The following is a 23,684-nucleotide window of genomic DNA, read 5'->3' on the forward strand; positions in this document are numbered from 1 at the left end:
AGAAAACTTCTTAGAGACTTATCTCAATCTTTTTTTTAAATTTAGTATCTTCAGTTACCTATCTACACAAGGTGATGTATGATAATACTGTGCTAATAAAAATTAAACCAAACAATGTAAAGAAAGCACTAATAAAGTAATCACTCAATAAAAGTTGGCTATTATTAGTTATAAAATGTGATGATCAATAAAAATACTATCCTGTGGAAAATCACCATAGAGTCTTCTTCATCATTAAACAACTGTTTTCAGCGTGTAGATCACATCTTCCCCTGGTACATACTTTCATATTATTGAAGTGTGGAATTCATACTATTTTGCATTACTTTAAAATTTTTATATGATATCACTTATATGCAGAATCTAAAAACATGATACAAATGAACTTATTTACGAAACAGAAATAGACCCACAGACATAGAAAATAAACATGGTTACCAAAGGGGGATGGGGAAAGGGATAAATTAGGAGTTTGGGATTAATAGATACACACTACTATATATAAAAGAGGTAACCAACAAGGACCTACTATATAGCGCAGGGAGCTCTAGGCAATATTTTGTAATAACTTACAAGGGAAAAGAATCTGAAAAAGAAAAGATAGATAGATATATATGACTGAGCCACTTTGCTGTATACCTGAAATTAACACAACATTGTAAATCAACTATACTTAATTTTTCAAAAATCATTGCTTAATATTTTTGTGTCTGTATCATCTCAAAAATTATATTTACATAGCATTTCAGCACACTGATCCACAATATTTCACTAAAACACCTACATATTAAGATCATTCAAGTTTGGAACTCAGGGAAAACTGTCAAGAAAATCTGCATGGCTTTGCCTTAACACTTCTCTGAGATTATTTCCTAGCACTTTTCACAAGATCTACAAACGAATATTTTAAACATTCTCTACATTTTTTTTAGGTCATGGTCAGGGGTCAAAGTTGCCAAAATATTTTCTAATTTGGGGGAAAAAGAGATAACTTTAACCCCTTCACTAACTTAGGCTTCAATGTCAAAGTAAAATATTAAGTAAATACTTGATTTACGGTATTGGATTTAAGCAGATTAAACATATTGCCATAGCAACTTTAATGTTTGGCTGTTACTAATCTTTCTCTTTATCTGTTCAAACTCCACAATAGTTGAAGCTGTTAGATTATTTATGCAATAATGAGAAGTATTGTTATCCTTTACCTTTCCAAATATCTTTTAAGTAAATATTGACCACATTGCTTTGCCAAGTCATTTGGCCTATAAAATAAGGAATTTGAATTGGATTTCTAATCTCCTTGCTAGATAAAGTATTCTTTCTCAGGCCTTATATAATGTGGGGGCTACCTTTTTGGACAGATAAATATCTTACTCAAACCCTGTTCTGCCCTGCTTTATTTTTATAAAGTAGTGGGGAAAATATAGGCTTCTGAATTGAACAGACTTGGCTAGGATTCTGCCACTGCCACTTTCCAACTTCATGATACTTAGAGATGGTATAACTCTACACCTGCTAAACCTCAACCCTCTGTTTTATACTGATTATTTCATGACTGGGCACCTGATATAGACTGATGTTTGCATTCCCCAAAATTCATAAGTTTGAACCTAATCCCCAGTAGCTGGTATTTAGAGGCAGGGCCTTTGGGAGGTGATAAGGTCAGGAGGGTAGAGCTCTCAAGAGTGAGATTGGTGCTTTTATAAAAGAGGCCCTAGAGATTTTGTTTGCTCCTTAAACCATGTGAGGACACAGTGAAAAGATGGTCATCTATGAACAGGAAGTAGGCTCTCCCCTGACATCGAATCTGCCAGCACCTTGACTTTGGATTCTCCAGCCTCCAGAACTGTAAAAAAATTAACATTTGCTGTTTAAACTACCCAGTCTATGATATTTTTGATACATTAATAGCAGCTAAGACAGACTAAAATACTACCTGATCCAACTGCTTGACAGAGAGACTTTAATTAAAAGACAGAAGCCAGGGCCAGGCTATGTTCAAAGAGAGAGGGAGAATCAAAGATGTGAAATAGTCAGTTAGCCCTGATATTCCATATACAATTCACTTCTTGTCCTTTGATGCTTATGTGATTGTCTATTATATTTACACCCTAACACTCTTATTAATGGGCTTCCCAAGCAGTGCTAATGGTAAAGAACCTCCTTGCCAATGTAGGAGACGTAAGAGATGCGGGTTTAATCCCTGGCTTTGGAAGATCCCCTGGAGGAGGGCATGGCAACCCAGTCCAGTTATTCTTGCCTGGAGAATCCCATGGACAGAGGAGCCTGATGGGCTACGGTGCATAGACAGGGTCACAAAGAGTTGGGCACAACTGAAAGGACTTAGAATGCATTCATTCTTATTAACATCAGCCTGAGTATCTTGATGTTCTTGAAGCCAATATTTCTGATCTAGAAAGGATACTTAGGGACCTATAATTTCTGAGCTTCTCTTATTTAATCTATGAAATGGGAATAATAAGAGTATTTTCTTTGTAGAATTGCTCTGAGGATTGTAGGTGAGAATGCATGAAAAACTCCCAGTGGAGTTCTAGAAATATAGTAGATGCTCAGTTAATTGTGGCCTTTAGCTTCCTGCAAATTTATATCTCATAAATAAACCAACAGTTTATTAAGAATTTACATTATTCCCAATACTCTATCCTTCCATTATCCTATAAACAAGTCAAGCCAATGAGTCTTTTGAATTGCTTGGGACATATCAGCCCTTTGATACCACCCAGAATCTCTGAGAAGTGGTCAGACTCCCTTTTTTTGCACTGCTGTCCTTTACGAGTCAAGGTGAGTGAGAGCAGTGTGGTAGCCATTCTGTAGAATTGGTGTCACCATTCCATAGAAGCGGTGTCTAGTCAAAGATTATAAGACCACAGTGAGACAGAAGACCTTTCGACCCTCTCTGCTGGGTGGACAGTGTAGCTGTAGTATGGCTTTCCATATCTGCATATGTAAAGTTGGCAACAGACAATAGTGTTGTTCCCTTGACAATTCTAGAGAAATATACCCTTTTTGTTAACATATGTTGACAGACTAAATCTAATTAAGTAGTTGAATGTACCATATCCTCCAAGTGTTGGTAAAAGACTTGAGATTTATTAAAAATCAAGCTCATATTCTCTTTCTCATACTCACTGCACTGAACAAATAACAATGGAAATTCACAGTGAGTTTTCTTGAATAATTGCCAAAATGATCATTATTTAGTTTCTAACTGAAAGGTCTACAAAGCCTCCTCTGAGTTCTTCAGACAGGATGCTCGCTGTCTGATATAGAACATTACAGATCGTCTGACTTGGTTTGCTATGTCTTTTCCCCCCATAGATTATGAGTTTACTTTTATGGATGAACATTGTAGCTAATATTTATTAAAGGCCGTTCTATTTGTCAGGGTCCTTAAGTGCTTTAAGAAGATTAACTCATTTGTTCATCAAACAACCTTTCCAGGTGACACGACTGTTCATCTTCATTTTATAGATAAGGAAACTAAGGCCAAGGACAGTTAAATAACAAGTCCAATTCACACAGCTCGTAAGGACAGGGTCAGCTCAACTCCAAGGTCATGCTATAACCATGACCTCATACTGCCTCTTGGCACAGGTAGAGGTCACATCTTATCCATCACTGTCACCCCACAGTACCCACTTGAATATCTGGAACAGGGAGGGTCCCAGTTAGTTTTGATTGATACTGTATGGGGCAGAAATGCCACTTTTGCTGTCACTGACTGGTGTCTGATTTCTCTGCTGTGAAGAGCGGGAGTGTGCTGGAACAAACACATTGCTCGAGCTTGTAGCTCTCTCTGTCCTATGCCTTTTGTGCTGCTTTCTTACCCTTCCTTCTTGCTAACTGTGTTATGTAGATTTGAAATTGGAGCTCAGTTTACACAAAGGGAAAACAGAACTCTGAACATCCTATGTGGGAATGAGAGAGGAGAAACATGTAATCCAGAAAAAAAAAGTTACATGTAAGAAAATATTTAACTAATGAAGTCAAGACGTTATTTGAAATTAGCATATTGCAAACAAAGTTAATGTTTGAGTGCTGGTTCAGTGCCCTGTTATTGTTGATTTGACTGGGTCTAAGAATAAGCTGATGGGCAGGGCTTAAAGATACCAGATCACATGTGGGGAACAGGGTGCTATTCAAGCATATAAAAAATCTGTGCAAGCTATCTCTTGTATGTACTTGAACAGGAAAGAGTCTGTAAGTCTATAATTCACATCTCCTGTCAGCAGAGAAAAGAAGAAACATGAGCACAGCAGGAAAAGTAAGGCAATTTTTTTTTTCTAGAATTATTCCAATCAATGTAATACTCATGTTTGACTGCTCGAGAGACAAGCATTGGCTGGAAAGGAAAATTTCCTTCATTCAGGAGGCCAGCAACCTGTGTGTTAGCCACTCAGTTGTGTCTGACTCTTTTCAACCCCAAGGACTATAGCTTGCCAGGCTCCTCTGTCTATGGAAATTCCCAGGCAAGAATACTGGTTTGCCATTTCCTTCTCCAGGGGATCTTCCCGACCCAGAAACTGAACCCATGTCTCCTGCATCTCCTGCATTGGTGGGCAGATCCTTTACCACTGAGTCACCTGGGAAGCAACCACGTAATACACAGAGATACACTATTTAATGAATAACAAAATCCATATATAAATTAGAAATAATTTATAATGAAATACAACTTAGGATCTATGCTTCAATATATGAAGTATATTAAACTACAGTTGAGAAGGGCAATACCTAACTGTCTTTGAGAAGTATGTAGAGCATCTATACCTATTAAAGTCTATATTTCCTATATTAAGTAAATGTGAAATAGTTATAGCCAATCATGAGTAATTTTCAAGTCTAAAGTTAGAAATGAAATGTTTTTATCAAGAAGTTATGTCTGTATTAAGATATCATAATATAAATGTCTTATTCTTTATCATATAACTTAAATAATATTATTATTTATAATATAAATGTTATTCTCTTTAATCATAATCATTCTTTTTATGAATACAGGAAAGCTAAATGTGACAAAACTTTTATTGCTCTCAAAGCATTAGAATCATCAAGGCTAAGCAAACCGATTGAGATGCAGACGTTGAGAAGGACTTGTGGACACAGCAGGGGAGGAAGAGGGTGGGATGACTTGGGAGAGGAGCACTGCCGCAGACACACCGCCGTGCGTGAGACAGGCAGCTGGCGGGCGGCGGCTGGCGGGCAGCTGCCGTAAAGCGCGTAAAGCGCGGGGAGCCGAGCTCAGTGCTCTGTGATGACCTAAAGGGGTGGGATGGGGGGCACGTAGTAAGAGGGAGATTCTGGAGGGATAGGATATATGTATATATATAGCTGATTCACACTGTTGTACAGCAGAAACTAATACAACATTGTAAAGCAATTATACTCCAATCAAAAAACAAAAAAAATTTAAAGATAAAGCAAACCAGAATCAACATGCAAATTCTGATTTTAAAGGGTCCTATTATGGCACAATTTAGGGAATTCCCATAGAAATGTTATCTTCATGCAAAAGCCAATGTGATTTTACTACTACTACTACTAATAATAATGCTGATACAGTTTGAACCACTATTTACATTGAGAACAGATTTATTTGTTTCTAAGCCTTCCACAGACTCGTGTTTATTTGTTCAATGTGCTTACAGGTACAGAGAGATACACATGGTTGTTCAATACGATCAATTCATGTTGTTTAACTGCTTAATGGCAAAAACCTGTGCAATTGTTTCTAGTAGGTTTTGCTGTGTTAGGAGTGAACTGTGCAATATAACATCTTGCTATAATGGCAGGCGTATATAGTGTGGCTTTTATCAGGCCTATATATATAACAGGCCTATATCAATAAGACTGGTTGGAAATCATACAGATGATCAGTTGGGAGTTTTCTTATTTTAACTTTATTTTCATGCATTACTGATTGGCATTTACAGTAGCATATTATATTTCAAATGAAGAATAGTTAAGAAAAAGAAAATTTTAATTTTTTAAAACTCAGAGTTCAGAGATCAAAAGGGTAGGCCAAATGCATTAATTAAATCTATAAATTACAGGCAATTAATCCCCCCTCCTCAGGTACAACATCAATAACTTTTAGCTATATAATAACACTTCACTTATGTTTAACCTTCTGGCATTATATTTTCTTCAAATGCTAAATGCTAAATGCTAAATGCTAAATGCTAAATGATAATAGTAATAATACCTACTTTCATAAGGTGGTTGTGAGAATTTAATAAACTAATACTGGAAAGCATTTAAAATAGTGCCTGGTACATAGAAATTACTCGCTAAATATTAATCACTGCTATTACTGTTATCTAACTGCTAATTTTTTGTTAATCTTTTACTATCATCAAGTAGTGGAAGATAAAATGGTGGTCAATCTTCGGACAGCCAGGTTTGTGACTTTGGGAAAAGTACTCATCAGTTATTGAGTCAGTCGAGCCTCAAGCTTTTCATCTGAAAAATAAAACTAATGATTCAGTAATACTACCCTGTGAAGTTTAATACTACCCTGTGAAGTTTAAAAGTCAAACTCATATTTCACCCAACACAGCCACTTGTGCCTGTTACATCATTGGAACCCCAATATTCAATACCTCTCTACCATTAGTGTATTATATCCAAGTACTCTTACATTTACTGTGGCTTTGGCCATGATGAACACTTTGCAAAGTGGAAGGATTTGGTGTATGCTGCTGCTGCTGCTGCTGCGTCGCTTCAGTCGCTCTGTGCGACCCCATAGATGGCAGCCCACCAGGCTCCGCCGTCCCTGGGAGTTTCCAGGCAAGAGTACTGGAGTGGGATGCTATTGCCTTCTCCAATTTGGTGTATACATAGTAAAAATAAATTATCAGATAAATTTCAATTTAATTTTTATCATGTGTGTAGTATGTTGTTAATTCTCTTTAGAAAAAACTCTCAATTACACAAGCTTTGTAAAAGTGAAGACAACCCTTATGTTACATTCCCAAGCACTAAACATATATGCTTAGCTTTTATTTGTAAGAACATCTGTAGGTAAGCTATGCTAGCTAGAAAGTCAGACACTGCTCTCCCATTTTTAAGTGTGTGTGTGTGTGTGTGTGTGTGTGTGTGTGTGTGTGTAGTTTTAATCTCTACAATTTTAGGCTCAAATCCAATCTGAAAGAAATCTCTATTCATAAATTATATAACAAAACAGAGCTGCCAAATCTGACTTTCACATGAGTGATGCAAACAAGTAGCCCATAGAAGAAATAGAGAGAGAAATCAAAGGAGCAGGCAAATAGAGAAAGAAATTCTAGGCTGGGAGGCTTAGGAATTCTAAAGTCAAATCATTTTGGCTTAAGTGGAGAATTGAGCAAGAGGGAAATGAGTTTCATGTAAACAGACACTGAATCTGGTAGTAATATGATAGTGATTTAGAACTTCATGGACAAGACAACAGCTTTGGATAAACAACCAATTTCAGAACCACATTAGGAAATAGAACCTTTAAAGGGAAAAACAATGATGATCTTTCTTCATAGAAGAATATATTCCACTTTTATCTCAATGTCTTCCTATAGTTAATTCTGTTTCTCTTTCCTTGTGTTATTGCCTTACACATTTTTATAAAAAAGTCACTATTATTCTTTTTGCAAATCAGAGGTTGTTCATGTTCGTGGAACAATATTAAGTTTCAGACATGGGCCTAGATGGTACATGTAAAAAGATCAAAGGCACAATCCCTTAATTCAAGGCTGGGGGGAAAATGGTGTCATCTTTCTGCTCAATTTTCAGGTAATAAAATGCAAAGCAGCTGTGCTGTGGGAGCTCAAGAAACCATTTTCCATTGAGGAGGTGGAGGTTGCACCCCCTAAGGCCCACGAAGTTCGTATTAAGGTAAAATTTTTTTTCCATTTCTATTTAATCTTAGGTTTAAATTTTTCAGAATGTAACAATGAAAGTAACCAAAGCACTTATAATATACTCATCCAGATAGTGGAATTACATTTGTTATCAAAGGAAGCTGTAAATCAAAATTGTTAAAAATTTTAAAAAAAGACCAAAGAGTTTGTACAGTATAATCCTAATGAAACGAAGAAGAATTTATGTGGTGGCTCAGCAGTAAAGAACCTGCCTGCCAACACAGGAAACATGGGTTCGATCCTTGCATTGGGAATATCTCCTGGAGAAGAAAATGGCAACCCACTCCAGTATTCTTGCCTGGGAAATCCCATAGACAGAGGAGCCTGGTGGACTACAGTCCATGGAATCACCAAGAGTCAGATATGACTTAGCAACTAAATAACATCAACAACAAAAGTGCAAAGGAATATATATCATTTAAAATCAATTAGCATTATGTGGTGGCACTTAAGTAACTTTATCTGCATTTTCTATTTCTGTCAAAAAGACTGCATATTATATGACTTCAATAGTTCAGAAACAATTATTTCACAGATTACTCTAAATTGTTTAATGCATAAAAGGAAAGTAGAGCGTTATCAGGCTGAATAACTTCAAGTAAATTTGAAACTGTATTTGGAAGAGTAGAAATTATTAGCAAAACGCTTTAAAATTCTTCAATGCAATTTCAGGAAAATGAATATGTTAAGTCCATCTGAGGGTCATAGTCTTATCTGAATCTAATCAAGCCCCCTTTACCGTATAGATGGTGGCCACAGGAATCTGTCGCTCAGATGACCATGTGGTTAATGGATCTCTGGTCATACGTCTTCCTGTGATATTAGGCCATGAGGCAGCCGGCATTGTGGAGAGCGTTGGAGAAGGGGTGACTACAGTAAGACCAGGTACAGAATTCACACTTAGGAAATGTGCCTTGGTTCAGGGCCCCAAGATGATGTAGCCTGGATAATGACACTGAAGTAATGAGAGATGAAAGAACGTGTTTAAGGCTGAGCTGGGACAGAGCGCTCTTTCTTTTCCCCCTTCCTGCCTGACTCAGCCATGTATGCATCCATGCACTACTGTGTTCTTTACATCAGCAAGTATTTCTTGAGGACCTACTAGATGGCAGGCACCATATTAGATCCTGGGAATACATGAGGCTTGAAAGAGACCCAGTGTCTGCCAGGGTAGAGTTCATAATCAGTTATTTCCCATGTTAGTGTTGCCAAGCACTGTCTTCTACCAGGTCCAAAGAAAACTACTGATAAGACAGAAAAAACATGTCTAGACATTGTGGAGACAAACATAATCAGTGTTTTGAACCTATTCAGTGCTGACTTCACACAGTGGGGATTGTGAGCTCTGGACTGAATCCACGTAATCTCTTCTCAGGTGGGAAGTGGAGCCCATTTACAGGTTTCCCCTTTGAATATATGGCCACTTTTCCTTAAACCATGATTAAACGTGACTGGTTACCAAGAACTATTTTTCTTGAACGTTTACTGTATCCTATTATTATATATTAATACAGACAAATATTTTTAGAGGTAAACAGTGAATAAAAAGAAAATTTCCATGCCATCATTGCATATAGTCTCTTAAATGTTATTTTTCTGAGTCTTTTGGATAGGCAGTATGGATGATTAAAAATAAAAATTATTTTTAATTCTAAAAAATCACTTTAGCTAGTAGATTTGACCTCCCTACTTACAAAATGCTTAATTGACCTGTAAATTGAAAACAATAAAATAAGTTGTCTGGTTTGAGTTTCAGCTCTTAGTATTTCCTTTAGTTAGAAATCTATTAATAACAAATGACACCCCTACTTTTCACCCCTGCTCCCTCCACCAGTAAAAATAAATTATCTATAAATCATCAGCTACAAACATTTGAAAGTCAGTTCCTATTCTAAAAGAAAGTGTAAAACTCATTACTGAGGGCTGAGGTTTTCAGAAGAATGTCTTAAATTCTTACTTGTCCTGTTTTTGTTTGTTTTCCTTAAAAAAGAATTAATTTTTTAAAAGAAGGATTCATTTCATAATAGAGATAAGCATAATCACTTTGAAAAGCCAGGAAATGGGTGTTGAGGTTCTTATTTTTATTGTATTATTATTACTATTAGGGTTACTGTACTATTGCTATAAACTATTACCAGATTATCTAGTAGAACTATGGCAGACTGCTCACAACTTAAATATATATTTATACTTATATTAGTAGTAAGAATATTTAAGGTTTAACTGCTGCTGCTGCTGCTGCTAAGTCGCTTCAGTCGTGCGACCCCAGAGACGGCAGCCCACCAGGTTCCCCCGTCCCTGGGATTCTCCAGGCAAGAACACTGGAGTGGGTTGCCATTTCCTTCTCCAATGCATGAAAGTGAAAAGTGAAAGGGAAGTCACTGTTGTGTCCGACTCCTAGTGACCCCATGGACTGCAGCCTACTAGGCTCCTCCGTCCATGGGATTTTCCAGGCAAGAGTACTGGAGTGGGGTGCCAAGGTTTAACTACTAAATATTAAATGAAATCATATCTATAAAACCCCTAAGAGAAAGGGCACACAATAAAAGAGAAATATCAACACAGAGGAACTGCTTTTAAAAATCATGTTTTCCACATTTGCAATTTCTTTGGGCATCTTCGGCATATATAAACCCAAACCGATGACAATACTGACAGGCGATGACCAAGAAATCAAGCTGACAGGACCCTATTCTTGGAGACTTCTCAAAGTCAAGTGCCTCTAATACATAAGCGTATTCTTTAATTCTTGGTAAGAAGAATCTGTTTTATCCTCATCCCCAGGTGATAAAGTCATCCCACTCTTTGTTCCCCAGTGTGGAAAGTGCAATGTTTGTAAACACCCGGAAGCCAACCTTTGCCTGAAACACGAGTGAGTATCTGTTACTCTCCTTAGCAGTGAAGGAATCTGCATGTTAGTTATGCACCTGTCTTATACCCTCTTGTGTTTGTGTGTTGCACTGACCAGCCTGAATGAGCCTCAGGGGACCCTCAGTGATGGTACCTGCAGGTTCACCTGCAGAGGGAAGCCCATCCGCCACTTCCTCGGCACCAGCACCTTCACCCAGTACACAGTGGTGGACGAGATGTCAGTGGCCAAGATCCATGCAGACTCACCACTGGAGAAAGTCTGTCTCATTGGCTGTGGATTTTCTACTGGTTATGGGTCTGCGGTCAAAGTTGCCAAGGTAGGAATAACAATGAGTAATTAAAACCAGCTACACTCAGACTGTCAGGAGCTAAAAGCAAAGCAACTTCTCACAGGAATCTGAGATCATTCTTCACAGATTTATTGGAAGCTTTCCCCTCTTCTACCATAATAGCCTTGCTATGCTCCATGGAATTGAGGATATTGATTAAAAGTAGAAGATACCCTCAGAAGGAATTGAGGGCATGTCCTAGAAAATTTATCTGTTATCACAAATGAAAAGCTCTTGATAATTAAGAAAAAGTAAAGGTGTTTCCCATAATTATTCTTCTGTATGTGTTCTTTGTGGTATTACTAAATTTTAGATCTAGGAGTTCATTTTATCATTCGTTTACTGCCTACATGAGCCATGCACAGTAGGTTCTGCTAAGTTTTGAGGAAGCAAAAGTAAACAAAATGAAGGGGCTGACTATGAGAAGCATTTAGTTCATGGATCCTCTACTCCCAGAATTAGGATCAACAGGAGATTCCAGAGCCTGACCTGATATCCTAATATACCTCCAAACTGAGGGTCACAAACATGCCCACTCTGTGTATCTCTATGAGGAAAGCAATAAAGCTTCAATGATGCATGAAGCATTTATTCCACTGCTTTACTTCCTCCCCAGCCACAAACACATACAGACTTCAAAGTGGTAGGTTTTAAGGAGAAATTCTTTAAAGTCTCCTTTTCCTAAAAGGTTGGAAATCTAGTAGTATCCTTTTGTTTTATGAACTGACACCCAGAGACATAAAGCCATTTGCCCCAAATCTTACAGGTAGTTAACATGACAACTGCAAGTAGCCTTCTCAAAACTCCTACTGAATCACAAACCATAGTATATATTTACCAACACTTTTAAATCACAATCACAAGCCTTATATATTTCTAAGGTAAAAAAAGTGGTGTCGTACCCCCACAGAAAGTTTTCTTGGGACAGGAGGAACATTTTACCCACAGTAAAGTCTAACTATAACAGACTAGGTTTATTAAACAGTCCCTTAGGTAAGTTAAACTATTGTGAGCATGTGTTTTCCAAATTTCTGTGACCTTAGCACTAAGTCCTTGTGCAACTACATCATCTGAACAGATTGTCTAATCCACCTGCACACAGAGTGGAATCGAAGGGTACCTGTGATAATGAATTTCATCCATTATTAAAATATAAACCAGCTTTTCATTGCATTATTTTTCACTTGTGTATTTTTTAAAGCAGGGATAAAGACCCATTAAGAACATGTTGGTCTCAAGCTGTATTATCTTAAAATTACCTGCTAAATTTCCCCTGTTGTTAAGTTTGCTTAAGCTGGGGATAACTCTTCTATGCGTCACAGCTTATTTCTGCTCTCATTATACGTCATGACTACTGAAAGTTATTGAACCAAGGTGTTAATTATTGAGGGTTCAGCTGGATTATTTTTGCAGTCTCCTCTCTTCCATTTATTATTTAATTTCCCTAGAATTGTGTTTATGTATGTGTGATGGACTGAAGCTGGCTATCAATAGATGTGAGCCACTAGATTTTCAAGAGGGGAGTTGCTAGCATCTAGAGCTAAATGGTCATCCAGTCCACTGGCTCCCAGCCTGGGTTTCCCACTGGAGTCTCTTGGAGACATGGTCTTGCCTGCAGAGTTGTTGTCGTTGTTTAGTCGCTAAGTCATGTCCTACCCTCTGTGACCCTATGGACTGCAGCTTACCAGGCTCCTCTGTCCATGGGAATTTCCAGGCAAGAATACTGGAGTGGATTGCATATCTTTTTCCACTTGTTGGCACAGAGTCTGATTTAATTGCTTATGGGCTGTGACCTGGGTATTGAGATTTTTTTAAAGCTCCCTAGGTGAGTCTAAGCTAAGCTAAGTCACTTCAGTCAAGTCCGACTCTGTGCGACCCCATAGATGGCAGCCCACCAGCCTCTGCTGTCCCTGGGATTCTCCAGGCAAGAACACTGGAGTGGGTGCCATTTCCTTCTCCAATGCGTGAAAGTGAAAAGTGAAAGTGAAGTCGCTCAGTCGTATCCTACTCTTAGGGACCCCATGGACTGCAGCCTAATCAGGCTCCTCCATCCATGGGATTTTCTAATGTCCAGGAAAATTAGAGAAACACTGATCTAATTCAAACCTGTCATTTCAAGTGTGAGGCAGCTAAAGTCAAAAGAGGTTTGACAAAAGGTTGACATAATTTGAGTAACTTCTGACAAGAAATAAAGCATGGCACTTTATACAATTTAGGCTCTTTCTAACAATTGTTTTGTTTATTGTTGTTTAGTTGCTAAGTCATGTCCGACTCTTTGTTAGCCCATGGACTGTAGTGCACCAGGCTCCTCTGTCCATGGGATTTCCCAGGCAAGAATACTAGAGTGGGTTGCCATTTCCTTCTCCAGGGGATCTTCCTGACCCAGGGATCGCGCTCATGTCTCCTGCATTGGCAGGCGGATTCTTTACCACTGAGGCACCTGGAAAGCCCTTAACAATCATTACTTAATCCATTTTCACCTTTTCTGAAAACACAGGTCACCCAGGGCTCCACCTGTGCCGTGTTTGGCCTTGGAGGAGTTGGCCTGTCTGTTATCATGGGCTGCAAAGCAGCTGGAGCAGCCAGGATAATTGCAGTGGACATCAACAAAGACAAATTTGCAAGGGCCAAACAGGTGGGTGCCACTGAGTGCATCAACCCTCAGGACTACGAGAAACCCATTGAGGAGGTGCTGAGAGAAGTGAGTGGTGGAGGTGTGGATTTTTCATTTGAAGTCATCGGTCGGCTTGACACCATGGTACGTACTTTGAAGTCTCAAGACATCAACTTCTGCATTCTAGAGTCTTCTTTAATGTGGTGGAGTATAAACATTATATATAAAGCATATTTTAAAAACTATGATGATTTTCCATCTCCTATTTGTTACCTGGGTTGCTTAATTTATTATGATGAGGAATCTCATTCCACCAGTCAAAAAAAAATGCAAAAAAAACATGTCATGAGTATCGTGTCCTTTTTAGAGAGGGAAGGGGGTTTTTACTGAGCCATCATAAATTTAATTTTTAGTTTCAAAAATTCAAACTCAAGTAAGTATAAAGAATATAAATTCTGTTCTCAAGTTGGCAAGTTTGATTTTTCAACACATTCTTAACAAAAACATGATTTAACAATATTTGTATGTTTTAATGAATTCTATTTTTTCCAAAGACCATACTTTAACCAAAAACAAACAAACAAACAAACAAAGAGCAACTTTAGGCTCCCTATCATTTTATTAACAGAAAATATGCCCCATTTTACCACAACAGACAGCACAGTGCCTGGTACATGAAAAGCATCCAAATCTGTGTGGTGAACTGAATAATTTAAAAGGTCAACAGGTTTCCCACCAAAATTTTAAGTGATATGTATATTATAGTGTTGTTTGTGGATTAAATGAGATGACATATGTAACATATTTAGCAAGTGCCACCTGTCAGTGGTAAGCTCTTAATAGATGTTATCTGGTGTTGTCAAAAGGAAGTACCATTTCCAATTGTATAAAACTTGCATCAACTTGAAAATATACATGATATTTCCCTTCTCCAGGGGATCTTCCCAACCCAAGGATTGAACCCAGGTCTCCTGCATTGCAGGCTTTCTTTACCGTGTGACCATCAGGGAAACCCCATACATGATACTACTTTCAAATAATTACAGATATCATCAATTGCAACAGAGAACACATCTCTAGCTATATTTCCCCTAACCAGAATTCTCTAGAATCCTAATGAAAACACCCCCAGAGACCAACACAGAAAATCACCCTCTTGAGGTTCTCCTGTAAGTCCCAGCAGTGTTGGTAATAGGAAGCAGCACCTTAAGAGTAAAGCTCTTTGCAGCCTTCACCAGGAACAATTTATTCCATAGATGACTGATGTTCCAAGGCTGTCGCTTGCTCCTTATGCCATTTTTAACATGGTTTTTCCTTCATTTTCTCTTGTGGAATTGGATTATTTTAAGTATCTGATAGCCACATGTCCTGAGGTTCTCTGATTTTCCAAGTGTCATACTCCAAAATCAAAGGATCAATTACTATATATTTCGGGGGTCGGGGGGTGTTTTCCTAAACAACTTTCATACTACACACATGTCTAAAAACCTGACTGGAGGGAAAAGTCTTTCTTTTTAAGTTTCAGAGTAAAAAATAAATAAATAAAAGCTCACAGGAGGTCAAAGCACATTTAAAACATGCCCATTTTGACCAACAGCTATATTGCTGTTTTGGCCAACAGCTTGCTCCTTGGAAGAAATGCTATGACCAAACTAGACAGCTTATTAAAAAGCAGAGACATTACTTTGCCAACAAAACTCCATCTAGTCAAAGCTATGGTTTTCCAATAGTCATGTATGGATGTGAGAGTGGGACTATAAAGAAAGGTCAGCATGGAAGAATTGATGCTTTTGAACTGTGATGTTGGAGAAGACTCTTGAGAGTCTCTTGGACTGCAAGGAGATCCAACCAGTCCATCCTACAGGAAATCAGTCCTGAATATTCATTGGAAGGACTGATGCTAAAGCTGAAACTCCAATTCTTTGGCTACCAGATGTGAAGAACCTACTCATTAGAAAAGACCCTGATGCTGGGAGACATTGAAGGCAGGACGAGAAGGGGATTTCAGAGGATGAGATGGTTGGATGGCATCACCGACACAATGGACATGAGTTTGAGTAGGCTCAGGGAGTTGGTGATGGACAGGGAAGCCTGGCATGCTGCAGTCCATGGGGTCGCAAAGAGTCAGAAATGACTGAGCAACTGAACTGAACTGAACATCATTAATTAGAAGGGAAAACAAATCAAAATCTCAAAGGGATTATTACCTCATCCTTGTTCGAATGAATATTATAAAAAAAAAAAAAAGCAATAGCAAGTGTTGAAGAGTGTGTGGAAGAAAGGGAATTTTGTGCACTGTTAGTGGGAATGTAAAATAGCCACTATGAAAAGCGGTACAATTGCTCCTCAAAAGATTTAAGATAGATGTTTTATCATATGATCCAGCAATCCCACTTCTGGGAATATATACAAAGAAAATAAACTCACTATCTTAGACATGTGCATCCCCATGTTCATTGCAGCATTATTCATAATAGCCAAGATATGGAAACAACCTAAATGTCCATATGGATGAGTAGATAAAGAAATTGTGAGGCATGTGTGTGTTTGTGTGTGTATGTATATGTGAATTGTATATATGTATATATATGAATGAATATTATTTGGCCATAGAAAAGAAGTATTGACATTTGCAAAAACTTGGAAAAATCTGGAAGACATTATGCAAAGTGAAATAAGCCAGACACAGAAAGACAGTATTGTATGATCTTTCCTATATGTGCAGTCTAAAAAAAATCAAATTCTTAGAACCACTGAGTAGAACAGTGGTTGCCAGGAGCTGGAGGAAGTAGGGGAGGAATAATGGGTAGATGTCAGAGAGTACAAAGTCTCAGTTATGAGCAAGTTCTGGAGACATCCATGTACAGCATGGTTCAGTTCAGTTGCTCAGTTGTGCCTGACTCTTTGCGACCCCATGTATCACAGTACGCCAGGCCTCCCTGTCCATCACCAACTCCCGGAGTTCACTCAGACTCACGTCCATCGAGTCAGTGATGCCATCCAGCCATCTCATCCTCTGCTGTCCCCTTCTCCTCCTGCCCACAATCCTTCCCAGCATCAGAGTCTTTTCCAGTGAGTCAACTCTTCGCATGAGGTGCCCAAAATACTGGAGTTTCAGCTTTATCATCATTCTTTCCAAAGAAATCCCATGGCTGATCTCCTTTAGAATGGACTGGTTGGATCTCCTTGCAGTCCAAAGGACTCTCAAGAGTCTTCTCCAACACCGCAGTTCAAAAGCATCAATTCTTCAGCCCTTGGCTTTCTTCACAGTCCAGCTCTCGCATCCATACATGACCACAGGAAAAACCATAACCTTGACTAGACGGACCTTTGTTGGCAAAGTAATGTTTCTGCTTTTGAATATGCTGTCTAGGTTGGTCATAACTTCCCTTCCAAGGAGTTTGCGTCTTTTAATTTCATGGCTGCAGTCACCATCTGCAGTGATTTTGGAGCCCCCCAAAATAAAGACTGACACTCTTTCCACTGTTTCCCCATCTATTTGCCATGAAGTGATGGGACCAGATGCCATGATCTTCATTTTCTGACTGTTGAGTTTTAAGCCAACTTTTTCACTCTCCTCTTTCACTTCCATCAAGAAGCTCTTTAGCTCTTCTTCACTTTCTGCCATAGGGTGGTGTCATCTGCATATCTGAGGTTATTGATATTTCTCCCGACAATCTTGATTCCAGCGTGTGCTTCATCCAGCCCAGTGTTTCTCATGATGTACTCTGCATAGAAGTTAAATAAGCAGGGTGACAATATACAGCCTTGACGTACTCCTTTTCCTATTTGGAACCAGTCTGTTGTTCCATATCCAGTTCTAACTGTTGCTTCCTGACCTGCATACAAGTTTCTCAGAGGAAGGTCAGGTGGTCTGGTATTCCCATCTCTTTCAGAATTTTCCACAGTTTATTGTGATCCACACTGTCAAAGGCTTTGGTATAGTCAATAAAGCAGAAATAGATGTTTTTCTGGAACTCGCTTGCTTTTTCCATGATCCAGTGGGTGTTGGCAGTTTGATCTCTGGTTCCTATGCCTTTTCTAAAACCAGCTTGAACATTTGGAAGTTCATGGTTCATGTATTGCTGAAGCCTGGCTTGGAGAATTTTGAGCATTACTTTACTAGTGTGTGAGATGAGTACAATTGTGCAGTAGTTTGAGCATTCTTTGGCATTGCCTTTCTTTGGGATTGGAATGAAAACTGACCTTTTCCAGTGCTGTGGCCACTGCTGAGTTTTCCAAATTTGCTGGCATATTGAGTGCAGCATTTTCACAGCATCATCTTTTAGGATTTGAAATAGCTCAACTGGAATTCTATCACCTCTACTAGCTTTGTTCAGAGTGATGCTTCCTAAGTCCCACTTCACTTCGCATTCCAGGGTGTCTGGCTCTAGGTGAGTGATCACACCATCGTGATATCTGGGTCATGAAGATTTTTTTGTACAGTTCTGTGTATTCTTGCCACCTCTTCTTAATATCTTCTGCTTCTGTTAGGTCCATACAATTTCTGTTCTTTATTGAGCCCATTTTTGCATGAAATATTCCTTTGGTATTTCTGATTTTCTTGAAGAGATCTCTAGTCTTTCCCATTCTATTGTTTTCCTCTATTTCTTTGCACTGATCAGATGCTTATATCTCTTCTTTTCTCCCTTGCTTTTCATTTTTCTTCTTTTCATAGCTATTTGTAAGGCCTCCTCAGACAGCCATTTTGCCTTTTTGCATTTCTTTTTCTTGGGGATGGTCTTTAGGGTAAATGTACATAAATTAGGAAAAAAGTGCCCATTAGAAATGGGCAGTATAAATATGGATCCATTAGAAAGGGAGACCATCAAGAGGAGAAGAGAGAAATATTGATGATGTAACTGACCATGTATCTGGTTCACCATCAAAATACCTAGTTCAAAATACTGAGTGCAAGATATCTACTTAATAATTACATGAGTTAACCATTTCAGATTGCTCTGGCATCACATGATGATAAACATTACCTTTATTTGAAGAATCAGATTATATATATTTGCATGATATATATATATATATTTAATGATATTTGCATCTTTATTATTTTTCTAAAAAAGAGTTAAGTGTATAAAACATACAATTTCATTCATCTGCTGTTTCATTCAAAAATATTTTCTGGGCATCTTCTAAAGCCACGTGTAGTGGCTTTAGGAAATAATGGGAAGTGAAGAAAAAGCCAATCTCTTCCAGCCACACATTCACAATTTAACTAGATCCATAGCACATGATATTGTGTATCACAAATGGGGACTACCAGAGAATCCACTTTAATGATGCTACATATTAATTTTATTCCAGATGTCTGCCTTGCTCTGCTGTCAAGAAGCATATGGCGTAAGCGTCATTGTAGGAGTACCTCCTAATGCCCAAAATATCTCTATGAACCCCATGTTCTTGTTGACTGGACGTACCTGGAAAGGAGCTGTTTTTGGTGGTACGTTGTGAGGCTTGAGGGCCAAATTCTTACTAACGTCAGGAATTCTTTCCTGATGCAAGTGACAAGGCCAGGCTGGTGCATGGTGATGACCCAGAGTGATGTTATGGGGAGGGAGGTGGGTGGGGGGTTCATGTTTGGGAACACATGTACACCTGTGGTGGATTCATGTCAATGTATGGCAAAACCAATACAGTATTGTAAAGTAAAATAAAGTAAAAAAAAAAAAGAAAATAAAAATAAAATAAAATAAAGTTACTGTAAATAGTAAAAAAAAAAAAATGCAATGTAGTTTAAAAATACACTAAGATTCCTTTGTATCTATAGGCTCCAAATCAACTAGATGTGGAAATAATGTACCCAAAAAGTCCCAAGGTAGATTTTAATGGTGTCCCCATAAACTGACTAGGATCTTTCAGCATCAGTTTTTTTGATACTGGTGACTACATAATACGCTGAGATACCTAGGAGGATCCAGGAAACCCATAGCAACGATTTATGTCTGCACTCACTGCCCAGATGTAGACAACTGCTAAATTTTCTTCTTGACTCTGAGAATAACCATCTAAACTATAGTTTCTCTATGAGGGAACTAATAACTAAAGGCTCTGGTTTGTTGGGTGGAGAGATTTTTTTAAAAGTCAAATCACTTCAAAAGGATATTGAAACACACTCTCTTATTAACCTCAGCAACAGTAGTCTGTGGACATTTTATAAACTTTCATTTAAATTTTATGTAGAAAGTCTTGTCTCTAATCCTCTGTTTATATCTGGATGAATCTAACATTGATGACACTTTCTTTTCAGGCTTCAAAAGTAAGGAATCTGTCCCCAAACTTGTGACTGATTTCATGGCTAAGAAGTTTCCACTGGATCAGTTAATTACCCATGTTTTACCATTTGAAAAAATAAATGAAGGATTTGACCTGCTTCGCTCTGGAAAGAGGTAGATTTTAAGTTTTGATGGGGTTTGACTAACAGAGAAAAAAAGGCAGAAGGATGAGAGAAAGACCAGGATGGAGTGCCTTGGTTTTCCATTCCCAGCTCAGTCTCTGCACGTAGAACACATAAGATCATATTGCAAGAAACTAAAATGCTTTGCATTTCTTGTTCTGCTGAAGCCAAATTATGTTGGTTGGTCACAGCAAATCTGAATGATCAGACCCTATCTTCACAAGAGATTCTCTGCTTTGCAAGGAAAAAGAGTCAGAGACACATCGTCATATAACATGGAGTTATCCCAGTCCCTGCCTGGCCACTTAAAATGGTTGACTATTAATAGCTACAAATTTAAATTAGATTCCAGACATCCCAGAAACTCATTATGGAAATCAATGGAGCTATATAGGCATCATTTTCTATGCATATATTACTTTTTTCAAAAAATGCTGACTATTATTTTTACTCTTTTTTTCTATTTACAAAGGATTTTTCACAAATAAAAATTATTGCAAAGAGGAAGGGCACAAAATGCTATTTTAAATGTTTAAATCTACATTTTCTTCAAAACTTACAAAACCAAGTCAGTTCCATTTTCTACCTCTAATATTAATCTTTTACAAACACCTAAAAAGAAGAATTTCATCACTTGCATTTATAAATGAGACACAGTTAGTTATAGGCAATTTTACCTAACTCCCACCTTCTTGTTCCATAGTCTCTGCTCTCTCTGTGACTTCACACTTCTTCTCTTGAGGTTTTTTGGTTTTAAACACTATTTCTTAAACAGTCATACACATAACATATACTAGACATTTAGTCTGATAAATATTATTGAAGAAGGAAAGAAACTAACATCCAAACAGTACCAGATCACATCCTTTCTAAAAAGCAGTTTGGTCATGTGTATTAGTTCAGTTCAGTTCAGTTCAGTCGTTCAGTCGTGTCTGACTCTGCGACCCCATGAATCGCAGCACACCAGGCCTCCCTGTCCATCACCAACTCCCGGAGTCCACTCATACTCACGTCCATAGAGTCAGTGATGCCATCCAGCCATCTCATCCTCTGTTGTCCCCTTCTCCTCCTGCCTCCAATCCCTCCCAGCATCAGAGTCCTTTCCAATGAGTCAACACTTTGCATGAGGTGGCCAAGAACTGGAGTTTCAGCTTCAGCATCATTGCTTCCAAAGAACACCCAGGGCTGATCTCCTTCAGAATGGACTGGTTGGATCTCCTTGCAGTCCAAGGGACTCTCAAGAGTCTTCTCCAACACCACAGTTCAAAAGCATCAGTTCTTCGGTGCTCAGCTTTCTTCACAGTCCAATTCTCGCATCCATACATGACTACTGGAAAAACCACAGCCTTGACTAGACAGACTTTTGTTTAAGAAACCTCAAAAAAAGAGACTTAGATCCTATGTCCCAACAATTACATTTCTGAGAATCTATTCTACAGAAATTATGAGATATGCAAATGTACATATGTTTAAGCATGTTTATTATCTATAACAGCAAAAATTGGAAACAGCCTAAAAGTTGAACATTAAAGGAACAGTTAAATAAATTCCAAACATTACTAGAAATTAATTAAGCCATTTAAAAGGAAATGATTTCACTAAATTGGGAAATTCTCCTGATGTAATTTTAGGTTATAGAGTAGAGAATACAGACCTTATATATACAATACTGTTCCAAGTTTTCAATCAGAGCAATAAAAACTTACATATGTTTAGAAAAAAGATAATCAAAATTCAAGAAAATATTAACAATGATTATTTCTAAATTGTGGGATTACAGGTTATTTTTACTTTCTTTATATTGTCCTTTAGTTTCTAAATTATCTATATACATTTTTCATATATATGTATATATATACACACACATATATACTTATATATTAATAATTTTTTAAGATACATAGATCATCTTTTTCTAAAGCATTTATCTGTCAGAAGATGGTTTTTAGAAAGGACATTATTTCCAGTAAAATGTTACATTTCTGATCTTCCAAAGAATAAAATCTCTCCAAACACAAATTAACTTTTTTCCTGCTTTTAAGTCTTCTTAAGCATTTCTTTATCTAAGCTCTGTTAAACTTTCAACATGGTCTTAACTTTGTTACATTATCAACACTTTTAGGCACATTATCTATCATCTTGTAATTTGTGCAACTTTCTATTTGGATTTAAATCCCAGGAGCCCACACTAGATGTATGTTTGAAAGTAAGGTACAAATCTCTCTAAGTCTCTGTATCTATCATCTCTAAAATGGAAATAATATTAGAACCTGCCACATAGTGTTGTTTAAGTAGAGGTTTAAATGATAAAATACATGATGAGCATCTACAGGATGACAGATAGCATGAACTTATTACATGTAGTTATAATTGTTGTTTTGTGTTTGTTATTATATAAGGAATGTAGACTCTCAAAAATGATATTTTGAAAATCTAATACATAATGAAGCCTAAATGACAGTCATACTCAGAACGTTATAATTGAGGTTCAGGTTGGAGAAAGACAACAGAAAGAAAAGATGAGCTGACCTTTTACTTGACTTGAGTGCAGCATTAGGGATGGGAATGGAATAGCAGGAAAAAAAGATAGCTTTTCAAAGAGACAAACTGAATGCTCTTTGTACTCTCACATGGAAGAGTGCATATTATCTAAACACTAAAACAATTTCTATCTCTTATTTTCTGTTTCAGTGTCCGTACCATCCTGACATTTTGAGGCCATACACACACCTTCCCTTGCAGCAGTCTTCTGCCTCCTCTATCATCTGAAACATCACCCAAACATCATCAATAATTCTGTTCTTCAGAGGTGCTACCAACAAATTGCACATGGGAGCTTTCCAAAAGAAATAAAAATCAATGTGAAATCATTTTCAAGCAAATTTTAAAAATTTAAGTGAGAGCTAGATAAACCATCGTATGTGTAATTGAGTCTAATAAAGTCTCCTTAATCGTTCTACTCATGTTGAATCATGTCATCTTCAGACTGAGGAATGGTATTTCTTTTGACTTCTCGTACTTTTTGTGTCTTGGCCACCCTCAGTCTTTTAGCCTTAGTCATTGAGAAGGACCTCATTATACTTGCCCTCAACATACATGTGATGGGGTATTGTACTCAAAATCTTTTACCTGTACTTCCACGGTCTGTATTTTCCTCTTTAGGAAATGTAGCAAAACCCTATAGTAAAAACTATAGTTTGAAAAAGAATAGACTCTGATTTATAAATGGAGAAGGTTCAGAAATTCTAAATGCAGTAAATTTTTTAAGGTAAATACCACACATGTTTAAGGTGAAGGGAAGTGTTTTTATACTACAGTTTCACATCACATGTGATAAATGTGAGGTTTGAATACTAAATCTGAAAACTGAACTATTCTTAGAATCATATTCCAAAAAGTCTAATTTTTACTCAAGAAAGTAGTTTATTGGTTAAAAGATCTTAATTATTATCATTGTCAGTTCAGTTCAGTCTCACAGTCGTGTCCGACTCTTTGCAACCCCATGAATTGCAGCACGCCAGGCCTCCCTGTCCATCACCAACTCC

The 23,684-nt window shown here is 37.7% G+C and overlaps 1 protein-coding gene across 1 annotated transcript; it reads left to right on the forward strand.

Annotated features, from left to right (window-relative positions):
* Positions 1-4,039: 4,039 nt before the first annotated feature.
* On the forward strand, positions 4,040-23,098 carry LOC138442389 (alcohol dehydrogenase S chain). The gene is made up of 9 exons (XM_069593644.1): positions 4,040-4,285; positions 7,789-7,890; positions 8,663-8,801; positions 10,701-10,788; positions 10,885-11,104; positions 13,614-13,874; positions 19,050-19,185; positions 19,993-20,131; positions 22,831-23,098. Exons 1-9 carry the CDS (start codon positions 4,268-4,270, stop codon positions 22,853-22,855), a joined length of 1,128 nt encoding a protein of 375 aa, XP_069449745.1. The 5' UTR covers positions 4,040-4,267; the 3' UTR covers positions 22,856-23,098.
* The last annotated feature ends 586 nt before the right edge of the window (positions 23,099-23,684 follow it).

Source organism: Ovis canadensis, chromosome 6 (genome assembly GCF_042477335.2).
Source record: "Ovis canadensis isolate MfBH-ARS-UI-01 breed Bighorn chromosome 6, ARS-UI_OviCan_v2, whole genome shotgun sequence".
In the NCBI taxonomy this organism is placed as follows: domain Eukaryota; kingdom Metazoa; phylum Chordata; class Mammalia; order Artiodactyla; family Bovidae; genus Ovis; species Ovis canadensis.